Source organism: Neltuma alba, unplaced genomic scaffold, assembly GCF_004799145.2.
Source record: "Neltuma alba isolate B1F8T4 unplaced genomic scaffold, ASM479914v2 tig00010342_pilon, whole genome shotgun sequence".
Classification (NCBI taxonomy): Eukaryota; Viridiplantae; Streptophyta; class Magnoliopsida; order Fabales; family Fabaceae; genus Neltuma; species Neltuma alba.
Window position 1 is genome coordinate 196,083 of NW_021635252.1, and position 17,303 is coordinate 213,385.

Here is a 17,303-nt window from a genome sequence, read left to right on the forward strand (position 1 = left end):
ATTATTTATAATCATATTTTAATTTTAGAAAAATTTATTATTATAATTTGAATTTTATAATTATAAAAATTCGAATTGAAAATAAATAATGTATTTGTTTAACTAAAAATTTAAAAGAATACTAACATAAGATTGTTACAATAATTTATATATTTTTTAAATGTTATTATTTGTAAAATAAAGAATAAAAACTACAAGGACCCAATTAAAAACAAAGTAAAACAATAAGGACCTGATAAAAAGAAAAAAAATTATAGGGATCTGATTAAAAACCAGTTAAAACTATAAGGACTTATATATTAATTATCCCTTTTTTTTAATTATTTAAACTTTTATGAAAGAACAATACGATATGGGCTGACCTTTATAATCCACTAATCCAAATGATTTGGGTTACCTTGGTCCATTTTCCCCAACTGATATGTTTTGGGCTGACCCATATGATCAAAGCTCATTATAGTAATAGGATTTCTTACATAATTATTACTATCTCCAATTCTTAATATAAGAGTCAGTTGACTAAAGTTGTATTTATGGACTGGTGGCAGTATATGCTGATGATAACGGTGAATTTTCATTTAGAAAAAATTGATGAGGAAATTTTAATGTATTTCATATTTATTGTGGATTTGCAAAACTAGTGAATTTTACTAAATATAATTTTAAAATTTGGTTCATGTAAATTTTGGTCTCTTAAATTTGTCATTATTTTGATTTTAGTCCTTCAAATTTTAAATCATAGGTGTTGGTCCCTTAAACTTCCTTTTATTGATAATATTAATCCCTATAATCTAATAAAAATTTGGACCATTTTGCCTTTTGAGGGACCAAAATTTATAGTTTGAAATTTGAAGACCAACACGAAAATAAAGACAAATTTAAAAGATTAAAAATTATATCAACCCTTTAAAATTTTACAATAAATAATTGATTTCAACTAATTATTAATTATTAGTTGCTTATGATAAAGATTGGAGGGAGTGTTTTCTTTTTATTTTTAAAATACATGTGTCTGTATTTAGTTAAATTGTATTTTAGTTTTGTATTATGAAGTTTTTCAAATGAGTCATTCATCACACACGCACACCAAGTAAGTTAAGTGAGATGACTATATCACATCTTTTTATCAAAACCATAAATTTTAAAATAAATGTGCCCACAATTCTTAAATAGAATTATTGTATTAAGCGTAAGCTAACAAGAAAAAGGACATCATAAAGCCATGGTCTTACAAGAATAAATCAAGATTTACGAGAATCACATGAAAATTCCATCATAGATCCATACTTGTCCCTAAAGTTGAACAACGCATATACCAATGATCCATAGATCGGTGAAGCTTTTTTTTTTTTTTTTTTTTTTTTTTTCCTTCAGCTTTATGAGGAAAAATATATTATTATAATTCTATATATATTTTTTGCATTTCTTTTTTATGTATGAAATGAAACAAAAGTACATAACTTTAGCAAGGGAGGAAGGAAAATAGAATATTTCAGGCTGGCTTTTGCTCTCCTCTTTTCCTTTAATTTGCATTCATTCAAACGAGTGCCCTTTGAATTGAATTCTTAAATTGTGGATGCTAAAAAGTATAAAACATAACTTAAATAAAAGGAAAAAATGGAAAGAAAAAAAAAAGCTCAGTCGATGATACAAAATTAGAGAGGCAAAAAAGCAAAGCAGAAAAAAAAGTAAAGCGAACCAGGAGACGTGCGAAGCTGCTGAGTTTGACACAACTTTTTTTTTTCTTTCTGTTATTATTTATTTACTTGCCTGCATCAAAAAAAGATAAAGGGAAAATAAGTACTCCTCTTCTTCTAAATACAAAAGAGGTCTTATATTTAGGATCAAAAGAATATTATGTAAAAAGGTAGTGTGATGAATCGTACTATCTCTGATTCTAGTTATAATACCTTATTTGTATTTTACAAACAAGATTTTATAACTAGGACCAGAGATAATATTGAAGAAAATAATTAAAATTAATAGTAGAAGAATATTACCATGTCCTCTTGTGCAAATGCTCTTTAAGAAAGCAAGGAAAATAACAAGGACAGCTAATCCTGCTAATAATCCAATTATAATCACAAATGTCTTTTCTCCTCCATTCTTTGATTTACCTGCAACTAATTCATAAATTAACCTATATAATGACTTCCATTAACTTTATCACAACTAATTACAAATATAAGCAGAATATTCAGGATTCCTATGGATACTGAATATGCTTGTGCTTCGTATAATGAAATTTTAATATGTTCATTACTACTCATGTTCTAATATATAATAATAGATAGCATAAAAATATCTTAATAATAAAAATAAATAGTATAAAAAATACTTTATTCTATTTAAATGTAACAATCCCACATTTATCTTACTTTGCTTACAAAATAATGCATTTAATTACATTACACATTCTTTTAAAATCAGACACTTATTTTAATGTAAAATTCATAAAAGAATTTTTCAAAATTTACAAATTCTTCTAAATTCAAATTTTGTGTACACTTTAAAACATAAAAAGAATGCATGTGAATTTAATAAAACTAAAGAGATATATTCATGATTTACTGTTTATTTTGAAAAATATCTACATAAAATTTAAAAAATATAAAATGATGGGATAATATTATTATATTTAACAATATTGTTTGAAGTTTTTGACAATAAAAAGAATCATAAATTGGGATATTTAATGAAAGTTTACTTTAATTTAAAAATTAAAAATAAGGCAGCTATGGGCCTTACCGTGGGCCTTGGGTTCATAGGCGTGGGCCCCACCAACTGAGTATCTCGCATAACATTTCCCCAAGAACATGTCCCCGTAATTGGCACTTCCACAGTCGCTTTTGAGCCGTCGGATTGCCTCCGACAGACAGTCCCGGCACTGATCGAACGCAAGATCGCCGCTGCACTGAGCCACGCCCTGCACATTACCCGACCCAACCACCCTGAAATATCCAGCCGAACCCGACAACCCAGCCAGCACCGCCTCCGTGCTTCCCATATCGTTGCTGCTGCTAGTGCTACTACTTCCTGCGGAAGGTCCGCATTTCTTGAAAACGACGGTCTTGTCCTCGACGCCGACGAAGGTGGCGTTATCATACCTGACGAAGCAGCCGTCGAGCTGGACGGCGGCTCCACAGGTGGAGGGGCAAAGGGCGGAGAGACGGGAGAGGGAGTGGGAGACGCAGGAAGAGCAGTCGGGCATGGAGAGGTCGCCACGGCACTGGTACAGGCCATAGACGGCGGAGGAGCCGAGGACGGTGAAGTTGGAGTAAGAAGAGTAGGTGGCGGAGCTGAGGAGGGAGGTGAGTAAGGCCTGGAGGTTGGAGGAATAAGGAGAGTCCGAGGAGTACTTCTGTTGGGTGCAGCCGGCGAAGATGAAGGAGTCTACGGAGGTCGAGTGAGAGTGGGAGGAAGTGTAAGAGACGGCGGTGGCGAGGAGGAGAAATATGAGTAGTGAGGGAGAAGGCATGGTTTTCGCCATGTTTACAGAGAGAGGGGGAGAGAGAGAGAGAGTACAGTGATGAAGATGGTGATGAGGTGGTGGAGAAGCTGTAATTTGAAGTAGAGGAGGAGATAGTAGCTGAGTGATTTATATTTGAAATTCAGAAGGAAACACTTGCGATAGATAGCTAAGATAGTTGCTTTAAATTATTGGAAAAATTATTATGCATGGCTTTTCTTATATACAGGAAAAAGCTTTCATATGCATTTTCTTTATTTTAAGATACGTCCATGTTCTTGCATTTCAAGAGATATCTAGCTAGACGGAAAGAAATTTGAATTCAGGGGGGTCATTTTAGGGAAACATGCATATATATATATATATATATATTCCTCCGGTCAGTAATATAAGACCCATTTAACTATTTTGATTAGATTAAGAAAGTTAGAAAAGTTAGTTAGTTATAAGAAATGTGACATGTTTTTTCTAAAATACTATAATCATCTTTTTTAATATTCCCTCTTCTTCTTTTACTTGATTATGGTTGAGGGAGTATCTATAGGGATAATTTAGAGAAAATTGATAAATATAAGAAATGAGTCTTATATTTAGGATCAAAACCAACTTAACAATTGGATTTTATATTAAGGATCAGAAGAGTATATAGCATGTTTTAGATAATATGCAAATGTAGTAGCTAGTCATGCAGAAATAATAACGAGATGTCTTTATTGACTCATCACTTCTTCTTTTTTTTGGGCAGGAAACCAGTCACTTGATTTAAGTAATTAAGCATAAATATATAATGTCTAGTTTAATTTATGATGTTGGCTTTCTCTATCGAATAAATTAAACTTGCATTGGAGTTTTCTTTTATAAATGGTGCACTTTCCAGATGATAGTAGTATATATATATAGAATATTAAAATAGAATATTATTGGGATAAAATATAGGCTATAGAGAGAATCCACGTGGGATAAGCTTTATATAGGCGATATAAGGATTAAGGAGTGTGGCGTCGTGAGAATGGATGATCATACACAGCTTTATATGCAGATCAGAAGAAGACAGAAAATAACAAGTGTGGCATCGCACTATTAGTCGGGCGGTGTGAACATGCATGTGACCCTGAATAAAGAAAAAAAGGAAGAAGATGTGAAGTTAGGAGAGACACACAATATTTCATGTGAATCCAGTGATATATGCAAACACAAATTTGACAAAATTAATGTTTCCTATGTTATTTACTTGTGCTTTTTTTTTTTTTTCAATGAGAAGATCAAAGTGGAAATTAAATCATATCAATCACACTTCCCATATATTTTGAATTTTAACTATCTTTTGATAGAGGTATTATTATTATTGAAAACACGCAATAATTATATATTGAAATCTGGAATATGACTTATATTTAACCAAAAAATAAAAAATAAAAATTCAAATCAAGAGAAATAAATAAGGATGAAAAAGGTTCTACCTGTACAATGGCGACAGGGAAGAAGGAGAAAAGCTCAGAACGAGCAAGCGGAACCATGTACTGGATAAAGAAAAAGAAGCATCAGCAAGAGAGAAGGGAAGGCCCAGCCCACACTTCCCTCAAATGGGCTCTTTGGGCCACATCCCAAAAATGAACGTCAACCCTACTGATTCAGCTGCAAAAACTGTTAATTGATTTTATTTGGGTTAATATAATCTTTAGTTTTATAAGTTTACCTTCATTTTGGTTTTCATCTTTTAAGGGTAAAATAATTCAAGTTTTATTGGATTATATGGACTAATGTTTTAAATGAAAAAAAAACTTGAAAGACCAAAACCAAAATAAAAATAAACTTAAAAGATCAAAGTTTGTATTAATTTTTTTTATTTTTACAGTTCAACAATGCCTCCAATAGGAGCCATTTTATGTCTATAATATTTATTCCATATATATATATATATATATATTCAATCTCATGTGTATATGTAGCCGGGGGGGCTTTTAGCAAAAACGTAAAATATATTATATTTAACTGTCCTTGTTTTTAATTGCGATATTTTTATATATAACTATGTTTTATATTTATCCCGCGTCTCGAAAGGGCTTGAAAATGTAATTTTACCAAACAACGACTGTTGGAGAGAGATAAAAACTCATATCAAATCAAATAAAGATGAGCGTTACCACAAAAAAAAAAAAAGCGAATCAAATAAAGATGAGAAGGGGGGGGTGATGTAAGACAAGGTGGAAATGTTAAGAAACAAATCATTGGATGATGGAGTCGTAAGAAATATGTTTTAGTTTGTATCCATAAAAAACAAAGGAGAAAAAGAAAGAATAGTTGGCCAACAAACCATACTGAAGTAAAATAAATAAGTAAATAAATGTAATTTATGTTTCCGTTTGGTATAAAGCATTAAAAATAAGAGATAAAGATTGAGATTGAAAATACAAAACTATATTAAAAAAGTATTTAGCATGAGTAATTACATGATATTTGGAATTAGACAAACTTATATATATGAGATTGGGAAATATTATGAGGAGAGGTGGTATTCTTCAATAATATTTATATAGGATTGTTTAATTCCATGTGATAAGAAATCACCCATGCTAAATATCCTTTTAACATATGTTTTCAATCTCAATCCTAATTCTTATATCTCATTTTTATTACTTTGTAGCAAACGTAACATATAGAGCTTAAAAATAAATTAATTTTTCATATATTGTAATCGGTATGATTTCTCTGGCCAAAAAAAAAAACATTATGATTTATAAGAGATATTTTTAAAAAAGGAGGATTCCGCCGCCGTCTGTCTTCAAGATTATGCGGGGAAGTTTGAAACTTTTAAGGGTCCATTCATTTTCAATTCATTTTAAAAATTGAAGAAGTGGGATTAAAATTTTTTTAATAAATTTTTCTCATTCTTTTATTTTATATTTTCTTTTTATCAAAATTTTATAACTCCACTTCTTTAATTTTTTTAAAACAAACTCATTAAAAATTTTTGTCCCTTCTCTTTTCCTTCATTTCCCTTATACCAAACAGATCCTAAATGGCTTCTGGGAATGATGATTTTTTGTTTTTAAAAAAAATTCGTCTCTTGCATTGTTGTGACTTTTGTATGTTGGACTAATTTGAATAACTCTTTTAATATAATTTCTTTATTCGTGACATATATATTTAATGATAACACAATTGCTTTTTTTTCAAATAAAAATATAAATAGTTATTTATGATTTTTCCCCCAAAAAGAAGGGGGAAAAAAATAGAGACAGTAAATTTATCGCACTTATTGGGCAGGTTTACCTAAAATTAACTACAGCTCCAAAGTAATTTGAGAATACCAATAAAAAAAAGAGACAGTAAATATATACAACTAATGTTGAATTTTTATATTCATAATTAAAAAGATATAATTATTTTACGAAAACAAAAACTTGATTTCATGAATACTACCTAAATAGTAACATGATTAAAGTAAAAATAACGGACCTTCGACCCTAAATTTTATAGATATTTTCAAATATTGTCTTTTTTTTTAAGACTGAAAAAACAGCATATTTATAACGGTTTTGTTTGCCTCACGGCAAACTTGTTGCTGTACTTGCTTGTTCGATTTGAGGCCCCAGCATAAAGAATCTGTTCATTGGTGGATTCTAGAAACTCAATCAATTAACATGATCAGAAGGTCTTGGAATTAACTGGATATTAGTATTACCCCGCCAACGCTTTTCCAGTGAGAGAAATCCAAGTGGGGTTCAAAATCATGCGGAAAATCGCAGCAACGGCATCTCTTTTCTTCCTTTAAATTATGACCATCTGCATTCTGTTTGAGATATGACTATATGAGGGTCAACAGATTACAGATGGAATCCCCACAAATTAACACAAGATTTTTGCAGGAATCAGATTCCAATCAACCCAAATCAGAGAGAGAAAAGAAGACTCAAAACACTAATCTGATCTGATCTAGAAAATTATTTACTACTATATCTTTCTATCATCTTGCAGTACAATTGCAGAATTAAATCCTGGGTTTTCATCCTCCTCCTCCTCCTACTCTTCCTGATCATCGCGGTTGATAAGATCCGAGAGAAAAAGACAAAATATAGAACCTCTCTAATCTCTCTACTAAATTCTCATCATCTATTTACAAATCATCAGAGTTTCCATCTCCAATCCTCCATTGTTCTTCAAAGAACCTTCTTGTTTCTCTAGTCCAAGCTTCTTATTAGCCCTCAGTCGATTCACCAGTCTGTCCAATGCTTCCTTCATCCACCAGTGCTGACACACTTCTCTTGCTTCGTCAACACTCATCTACGCACAATCAAATCAATCTGAGAATGAGCCTAACTATATTTCAGATTGGTCACATGGTCCAGTACCAAACCATCTGTGGTGAAATTTTTAGGAATTCAATAGGTGATTGATCACTTACCCAGATTCTTTGACGGAAGTTCTGCTCAGGCCAGAGTTCAAGCTGTTCTTGAACAAGGAGAGGGAACATGTAGCCTTCATAGAAGGTGTCATGGGTTTTGCTCTTGAAGCTCCACTTACCCAGTTTACCCTGAAACCAAACACAATATACAGAATCAGATTAACAGGTTTATGAATCATGAAGGAGAAAGTGAAGGGCTTGTTTGGCTGTTTGCTTACCCCAACAATGCCCCGAACTCCTGCTTCTTCAATGGTTTCTCTCACAGCGGCCTCCTTTTGGGATTCGTCTAATTCCCAGCCTCCCTGGTTTTGGTCAACAAGGTTATTAATAATGTAAATCACAGTTAATTATTTACTAACATGCATATTTGTAGGAAGGTGGGTGGGTGGAAAATACCTTTGGAAATAGCATCCCTTTGCCTTTCTGTGAACTGATTACCAGAACTTCTAGTTCTCCTGACGCCTCCATGGAACCTTGCTCCTCCATCTTGTATCTGTACGGTATACACCTGCACATAATTTCGACCGTAAAAATCAATCAAATGGTTCGTTTTTCCTCAAAAACCCCTTCACCACAGAAGCAAATCCGCACACTTATGCCCCGTGCTGTGCCCCCGTTACTATGAAGAAAACCAGGAGAAAGGTGAAACCTTTAGCTCCTAAGGTTGTCTTCAAGCAAGCACCCACAAATCCCGGAAACCCAAGGCCACGAAGGAATCAATTAAACAGTCCAGAATACGGGAATAGCCCTGAGAAGAAAGTTAAAAGGAAAAGAGACGAACCCGACGACTTGGCGGCGGCCTTTCCGGTAACGCTGCAATTCGCGGCCGGTGCGAGAAACCAATGCGACCACATTGTCTTGGGAAACCAGAGCGACCATTTCCGGTGGCAAGAAGAAGAAGGTGGGGGAGGGTGATTGAAGCGAGTGGATAGCATGAGAGGGAGAGAAGCGGAAGGTGGCCCCCTTTAATAATGGGGAAGCGGTTAGGGAGGAGGCAAAAGATGAGGCTTTTCCGGAAAGAGTAAAAAAGCAGTTTAATTACCTAAGTGACCCCCTTCTGTGGGACCCCTTTTGCTCCCAGCACTCGCACGCACATTCCTTTGACACGTGTTGATGACGTGTCACTCTCTTCCTATGTGGCTCTCAATTTTCCTGCCTATTCTTCCACCACAGTTAAGTTTAGGAGACTCTCTGATCAAACTTTAGAAATGTTAATCGTTTTAGGTAATTTCAACCGTAATTTTTTTAATAAAATTAAAATTACACTATAAAATGAACTTTATATTTTGGATGGGAGGAACATTAGATTTTAGAAATGAAGTGATTATAATTGTGTTCTACTGCTTTTTAAATCATTCAATATAATATTTACAAATACAAAACATAAATAACAATATTATATATATAAATATATATATATATATATATATATATATAATCATATGTCAAGTTGGGTCCAGTTTATCATGAAGACAGTGAACTCTAGGGTTACAGAACTAGTTAGATAAAAAAAAAAAATATTTAACATGGTTTTAGGAGCAATTAAATTTTTATCTAAAATCTACTCTAAATAAAATTGAAGCAATTTTCTTTAACTTCTGATTTTTAGCTTTTTTGCCCCAAGATTTCAACCTTTTGAATTTATTTTTCAATAAAAAATACAGATGGGTTTCTATTAACCCAATAAATAAACAAGTTCATGAGCCAAGTGGGTCAATTCGTTTGAGTTTCTCAAAATTCCATTCATGGGAAGCAATAATCTGTTGGGTTTTCCAGAACTTCATCCAAAGCAAAAGGTTCAAATTGAGTTTTGAAGATAAATAATTAAACATGCTATAAAAATCTTCTAAGTTCAGTCCAACAAGAATTGGCTGGCAAAAAAAGTCCAACAAAAATAAAACTGATGACAGGTAAACTAGGGGAAAAAAGAGAGTAGCTCGTTATGTATTACATTACTTGTGCATGCTTTGCTTTGCTAGGTTATGAGTTACTCTCTACGTCTCTTTTTATAAGAAATATTTGACTAGATCTCAGTTAAGTTTAATTAAAAATAATAAATATGTACAAATTGGAAGCCTTTTCTACAGAATATCCTCGTTTATGGAGGGAGAATATAAGAGAATGAATAAATAAATAAATAAATAATATTTCAGAAAATAAGATCATAAATATATTAAATATTAAAATAAATAATTAATACGGATAAAATAAAAAACTAACCATAAAAAATTGAGACATCTTGCAAGTATTTTTTTTATTAAAAAAAGATAGAGATGATAATTGTTTCTTATACTAAATGTGAATTGCTTCTTGGTTTGTTATATACTAACATCAGTCTTTAATATACTAATTTTAAAAAATTAAAAAAATTAGTTAAATTAGTTATTTGTAATAAATAAGTATTATTTTTTTTTAGAATACCCTTATTAATTACGGATATGAGTTAAAACTATCATTTGATAAAATATTTAACATGCGTAATTATTACAAAAACTACTCATTTGGTCCTTTTATAAGGTAGAGAGAATTTTTTTTTCTTATTTATAAATCACTTCATTAAATTTTTAGCGTGAATATACTATTTCATCCTTCATTTATTATAGTATAGATAATTATTCTCTTCTAAAGATATATATATTCAATATGGATAAAGTTAGAAAATGTTATGTTTTAATGGAGAGCTGATGCATTTTAAGATTTTTTTCTTGGTCTATATGAAATATATTTAAAGTTTCTTATAAAGAGGAAAGATAAATACTTTGGAAGAAATAGATAAATATAAAAGATAAAGTGAATTATATTTTTATATTTAAGACTAAATTGAAAACCAAACTAACTTTTATATTAGTGATAAGAATGACTAATAATAATAATATTAAAAAAAAAAAGTTACGAATTGCGTGGTTCGCATGGTGCATTCTGGCAAGGACATGTTCCCTTTGTCCTTTTCTCTGGTCAAGTGATCCTGTTCTTTTCGCTGGTCAAAAAAAAAAAAGGTTATCCTTTTCTTTTCTTGTACAGTGACATCATACATGTGTATTCCTACTATTTATGGAATTTTAAAAATGAACTCTCTTATTTATAAATTTTGTTCTTTTTATTTATAAAAGTATTTATATCTTATTTATTCAACGATCTTTAGCTATGATTATTTATTCTCATTATTTTTTATTCAATAATGCATAGCACAATATACGGTATGGGTATGGCTTGCTACGAATTTACTTTTTTTTTTATTTATAATTCAAGCACCTATTATGCCTTTTACAAAAGGTTGGAATTGACATCATGCCTGGGGGAAAAAAAAAAAACTACGCATTTGGTGCCACTGAGCTACCCGATCTTAATATGAATTTATTAAAAGAAAATACTCAAGTCAAGTTTTTTATATATTTATTATGTCAATTTTTTTTATCACATAAATTCATTACATTCTATTTTTTCCTATGTGATTATAATTAAATAATAATGTAATTATTATCCTTATTAAATCACATGTCCTGCTATAAAAAGTTATTGTATAAATTGTGATATATGGATACGGGCAAGAGGCCTGACTATATCTGTATATCATTGTTTCTTTTTCAAAATAATTCATCAACAATATATATATATATAAATATCCATGACTAGTACCACTCTGTTTCTTATTATAAGTCAATTGTATTTCAAACCCGCAAACCAAGAAACATATTAAATTAATCAGTTTTTTTTCATATTTATCCTTATTAAAAGTAGAGAGAGGGGAGAGGATAGATTGCATAGGAAATGAAAAGTTGAGAGAGAGATTAATTAATTTTTTATTAAATTAATAGGGGTAAAATTAAAAAAAGATCGTTAATTATACTAAAAGTGACTTATATTTTGAAAGGAACTTTTGGGGTACAAATAACCTATAATAAGAAACAGAGTGGTAACTTTCATCAATAGCGTTAGGACTTAATTTATTGCTCAATAATAGCAAACATGGAGGACAAAGAATCAATCTTCTATAAATTTCTTAAATAGTGTTATTTTAAAATTTGTGGAACTGAAATTAATTCAAACAAAAAATAAAGTGATATTTTATTTTCTTCTTCTTCTTAATATTATCTTCATAATTTTCTACGATAATAAAAACTACATCCTTATTTCGCTTTCATGGCATCTCTTTCAGGGGACTTTAATGGATGGACCAGCCCATGAAAATATTGGAGGATGTGATGGCGTGTCAACATAATTTCCAAAATTCTCGTATCATTTGTTTTAAAAAAATAAACAGATGAGGAATAAAATAATTGCATGTTATTATCCACTTCCTTAATTAGTGCATGCAGTTTTATTTAATTATTTTTTATTCGTGTTTTAATGTGTAATTTTGTAAACAACATTACAACATTTGCACTACTCCTTTTGGAATATCGAATAAAGCAAAACCAAAACAATACCGTAAATAGAAAACATAAACAAACAGAAAAAGAAATTTCAGAATAAACTTTTTGGTAAATTATTCTCTTCGTCTCCATGGTTTCGAAAAAGTAATCATGTATAATTATATTTACTTTTAAATATTAGTATCTATAAACATTGATATATATATATATATATATTTCGTAGCTAGATTTATTTGACGTCACAATGGGGGGGGGGGGGAAGGCGGTGGCCGGGTGGGGCCGGCAACCGCGAAGCAGAGGCTCACCGACGGAAAACTACCGGACACTCAAAACTTGGAGAATATATTGAGAAGGGAAAACCACAATTTTTTTTTAAACAATTAATATTATTCAGGCATATATTCAAGTATCATTATATTAAGAAGGGAAAATGACATTTGTTTATTCAGAAAAATGACATCTGGCTTCTTTATAAGAGAATTATTAGGGCCATCGTGGGGAATGTGCGGAGATCAAGGACAAAAACAGCTTACCAAGATTTATTCGAAATTATTGAATTAGAAAAACGTAAATATAAATTCTCAAATTACATAAATTAAATCTAAGATTAGCTAAGACACTTATCAAGGTCAAAACTCTAATATAATTTCCCCAAAAATACTGAATTGGTTCGACTAATAAATATGAGTATAGCTTTCGTGCATGATCTTTAAAAACATAACCAAACACCTCTTCAACTAACAAATTTGAGAGCTAGTTTGATATTTAATTTAATTTTAAATAAAAAATTTAATTTCTTAAAATAAAAATTTCTTAAAATAAATTATATACAGACGAAGTCGTTGGCAAGAAATTTGAAATCGAGATTCTTATTGAATGTTAAAAAAATAAAATAAAATTATGAACAGAGATGATTATATACATGATGAATAACGTCTATAGTATGAAACTATATGACTTCGTTTAATGCAAATAAAGATATTTTATAATTACCTTTTTCTTCTGTAATAATTATCAAGTGAAAAATGGTTTTTTTTTTTACCTTTTCCATTTTTTTTCTTTTTCTTGTGCTTTTTTTTGTTCAACTCTCGGCACTTCAAAGAAAGATCTTTGAGAGAATTTTCAGGTTGAAAGTTGAAAACATAGTTATAATTAGAAACGTAGGAAAAATATGTTTGGAATAGTAGATACTATGCATCTGGAATATAATAACGCGGAGTGCAATGTATTCAACTTTAACTGGTAAGCCAAAATAACGCGTAAATTTCCTTGACCACAGCCATTTTTAACATTTTTATATTTTATATTTACATTCCATGGAGTATAAAAGCTGAACTACTCTTTTCATTTTTGTGAATAACATTGGTTGCTATAATTTTTATATTTTATATTTAATACTGATGTTAATCTCTTGGGAGACTATGAAATTTTTACATGCCAATTGCAAAAGAAACTAAATATAGAAAGAAGCGATATATGCAACAAACTTGAAATAATTGTTTCGTTGAAATTTGGAAAAGTTGTCATATTTTCACAAATAGAATCATATCCAACGTTAATTTTGTTGATACACGGCTTTTCAAGTTTACGTACGCTAATTTTGTAAATTAAGCTTGACTTTTAATATTTGCATATGAAGTCATAATTTTAACTTTAAAAAAATAATCCAAGATTAGCAGCCCAATTATATCATTTATTTTTCCAAGTTGAAGATTTTGAATGGATCATAAACGCCCCCCGGGGGCGCGGCGGGAAAGTTCTGTTAAGTTAATCTGAGTGTGTGTTTCTGACATTAATCATATACGTAGAAAAGGTCATCATCAATACTATGTTTTATTCTTTTAATTTTTAATATAAGACTTAATTATTGAATTGATTTTGGTCATAAATGTAAGATCATTTTATCATATTTATCATTTTTGCCTAAATTATCTTAATATCCCCTCAATTATAATCAAATAGGTAAATAACAGAAGATATTAAGGAAGATGATTATAGTGTTTTAGAAAAAAAACATATCAGATTTCTTATGATTAATTAATTTATCTAATTTTCTTTATCTAATCAAATTAGTTAAATATGTCTTATATTAAGAACTAAAAGAGTAATTAAGATGAAGTTAATGGCTGCTTTCAATCATGCTTACATATTTCCCCCTAAATTCTAATTAAAATAAAAGTTTAAAAACCTTAGATAATAAGTTTTTTCTGGCACCAGGCGCTCCCCTGGACCTAGTATAACCAAATTCTTAATTATACAGGTCCACCTGCCACAACAGACGAGCTTTAAGTTAACAGTGTCGTCTCCACGAATAAAAGAGTCTCACATTCAAAACTAAACTACATCAACCTAATTCATGCAGTCAATATATAGATTGATATATGCTTGAATGTGACGCATATAAGCTTTTATATATTTGTCCAATCTTAAATACTACTTCCGGTTTTAATTATAAGAACTGGTTGACTAATTTGAAGAGATTAAAAAAAAAAATTAAGTTAGTTATGCGTAATAAATATGTATTGCTTTTCTTAAAATATCTTTGCTAATCAAGCATATTGACTAGAATTACCATTGTTCAAAGGATTACCTTCGGAAAAAATACATAAATATAATAGACAAAATAGATTGAGGTCTTATATTTAAGACTAAAATAAAATTAAACAATATCTTATATTAAAAACCGGAAATAGTATAAGAACTACGACGTTACGAACTCGAACTCGAACTCGTGGCTCAGAGGTTTGCGAAGTATGTTGGCTTCGCATTTCAAGTCATGAGTTTAATCTGATATAATTTTCTAAATATGAAAACTACTTATAGAGTTAATTTTAGTCTTAAATATCAGACCCTGATCTATTTTACTTTTCATATTTATAATTTTTTTTAAACTAAACTATGTAATGTATTAACTAATATATAATATAATACTCCCTCTGTTCCTTATTATAAGAGACATTTGATGCTTATGGCATGTTTCTATATATAAGAGACACTTAAAAGTTGTCTCTACTTTTTTGTGTTGATTTTCTATTTTACCCATATTTATTATCTCCAACTCACACTCTCTCTCCTTCTCACTTCTCTTTCTTTTAATAATTTAATTGTTCTCTCTCATGTTCTCTCTCCTTATTAATGAGGGCATTTTTGGAAAAAATTGTACTTTTTACACATTAATTGTTCTTAACTAATTTTAACTGTTTTTTTTATTAACGTACTTCGGTTATTTATCTCTTATAATAAGGAACGGAGGGAGTATCACATAAGAGTATTTTAGGAAGATAATGTCACATTTATTAAAATTAAAAAATTTATTAATCTATTTTAATTATTTAAGTGGTTTTTATATTAAAGATTAAAGGAGTATATAAATTAATCTGCAGTGACAGATTCAGTGAGAATAATTTGTAATATTTTTTACTTTTCAAATCAAGCCATTAATTAGTACGTCATGCATGCCTCCCAAGGGACTTGAGGGGTCAGGAGGTGATGACGTATTTGGTTTTCATATGCCATAACTTCTTTTTCCTTCTGCTTTCCGTTTGTTCCAACGAGATATATTTGCAATTATTCAAAAGAAAAAGGGTGCATTGTGCAGTTATAATATTATGAATGACGTTGTATATGTTTTAGTGCACTTCTCTTTCGGCAGAGGATTGGTGAAGCCAAGAACTTTCTGAAAGCCAAAATCATGGGTTTGCAGAAAAAAATAGTATATTTGAAGTGAGATCCTACGTCAAGAGGCCAGAAATTCAGTCAAATATGCAACCAGATTGATGGTGTTTGATTCATCATGCCACTTTAGTCTTTATCGTTACTTGTACCTCCAGTGCTATTAATAAACTTTAAATTTGGTGAGGACTGGATGCAGTTTATTTTATAAATTTTAATTTAAATTCATCTTAATATTTACTGTATTTTTTGAAATTTTATCTTTAATTATTTATTCTCTCTTATCCGCCACACTCTTAATCATTTATTGTTTCTCATTTACCCTCTTTAATTATATATGAGGATATATTTTAAATAATATATATTTTTAATTTATTTATTGCTTTTAACTAAGTTCAACTACTTTTCATTATAAGCAAATTAGTTATTTTGAAGCTTAATAAACACAGGAGGGAGTGCTGTAAAAAAAAAAAAAAAACACACAGGAGGGAGTATAAAATTATAGCCTTCCGTTATTCGCGGAGGAGCACAAGATGATATTCTAAACTCTTATATGGAGCAATGTTATATGTCTGTAAAGTTTTTAAAATGTAACAATTTCAATATTCCCAAGGTAAAATACTGTTTAAGAGGGACGTTGCCCTATATAATTTAGGATACTGGATTTTTTTTTTCATGAATAATTAAAGAGTAAAAATGTCATTCAACCCAATTACAAACAATATTTAAAACAAAACATCTTGATGATATGCTTTTAACTCATATTTGACCAACTCATATTGGTGTAAGTAATATTGATTTCGTCCCTTAAACAAATAATTAGATATTCAAATAATTATCAGGATTTGCGAGCAGAACAAATTAGTTAAGACTTAAGAGAGCTTACCTCATGTTCTTAGTACCCTAGGAGAAATTGGATCACATATTTAAATTTTGAAATATATGTATATAATATATTCGTCCTTAATCTAATGCCTAATTGACTAATTTGGATAAACTAAAGAAATTACTAAATCACTTTAAACTATTTATATTTATTATTTTTCTTCAAACTAATTTGTATCATTTCTAAATTGATATATATAATCTAATGATCTACGTAAGTACTTTATAAAGATCGTGTAACTTATGCTATAATTAAGTAGTTTGGTAACTTCTTTAATCTTATCAAATTAATTAACTGGGTCTTATATTAAGGACCGAATATAGTATACATAAACTATGCCATAGCTACTTCCTCAACTCGACTCAAATTTAGGTAGGTCGGTGACATTAAATATCAAATAATTCTCCATAAAAATATATATAATGGCATGAAGTGATGAGGGTTGTATGTAGTGATGGGGAAGAAGCATGCTTGCATCTTCGTCGTCCTAACCGCGCC

At 30.2% G+C, this 17,303-nt stretch overlaps 2 protein-coding genes across 2 annotated transcripts; both read right to left on the minus strand.

Moving 5' to 3' along the window:
- Window positions 1-1,749: 1,749 nt before the first annotated feature.
- On the minus strand, window positions 1,750-3,550 carry LOC114755806 (plasmodesmata-located protein 7-like). Its single transcript, XM_028944682.1, has 3 exons — window positions 2,749-3,550; window positions 2,001-2,117; window positions 1,750-1,770 (listed from the first exon to the last, which is right to left on the minus strand). Exons 1-3 carry the CDS (start codon window positions 3,488-3,490, stop codon window positions 1,763-1,765), a joined length of 867 nt encoding a protein of 288 aa, XP_028800515.1. The 5' UTR covers window positions 3,491-3,550; the 3' UTR covers window positions 1,750-1,762.
- Window positions 3,551-7,235: 3,685 nt separating this feature from the next.
- LOC114755807 (nudix hydrolase 18, mitochondrial) lies at window positions 7,236-8,797 on the minus strand. Its single transcript, XM_028944683.1, has 5 exons — window positions 8,656-8,797; window positions 8,271-8,382; window positions 8,093-8,176; window positions 7,875-8,003; window positions 7,236-7,753 (listed from the first exon to the last, which is right to left on the minus strand). The coding sequence occupies exons 1-5, from the start codon at window positions 8,751-8,753 to the stop codon at window positions 7,583-7,585; spliced, it is 594 nt and encodes a 197-aa protein (XP_028800516.1). The 5' UTR covers window positions 8,754-8,797; the 3' UTR covers window positions 7,236-7,582.
- Between the last annotated feature and the right edge of the window lie 8,506 nt (window positions 8,798-17,303).

Bases quoted from the DNA above. Each gene is read 5' to 3' on its own strand.
- LOC114755806 (XM_028944682.1), bottom strand. From the start codon at position 3,490: ATGGCGAAAACCATGCCTTCTCCCTCACTACTCATATTTCTCCTCCTC. The intron at 2,118-2,748 runs GTAAGGCCCATA...AATTAGTTGCAG, and splicing joins CTATGAACCCAAGGCCCACG to GTAAATCAAAGAATGGAGGA.
- LOC114755807 (XM_028944683.1), bottom strand. From the start codon at position 8,753: ATGGTCGCTCTGGTTTCCCAAGACAATGTGGTCGCATTGGTTTCTCGC. The intron at 8,383-8,655 runs GTTCGTCTCTTT...AATTATGTGCAG, and splicing joins GGCCGCCGCCAAGTCGTCGG to GTGTATACCGTACAGATACA. The intron at 8,177-8,270 runs GTATTTTCCACC...GACCAAAACCAG, and splicing joins AAGGGATGCTATTTCCAAAG to GGAGGCTGGGAATTAGACGA.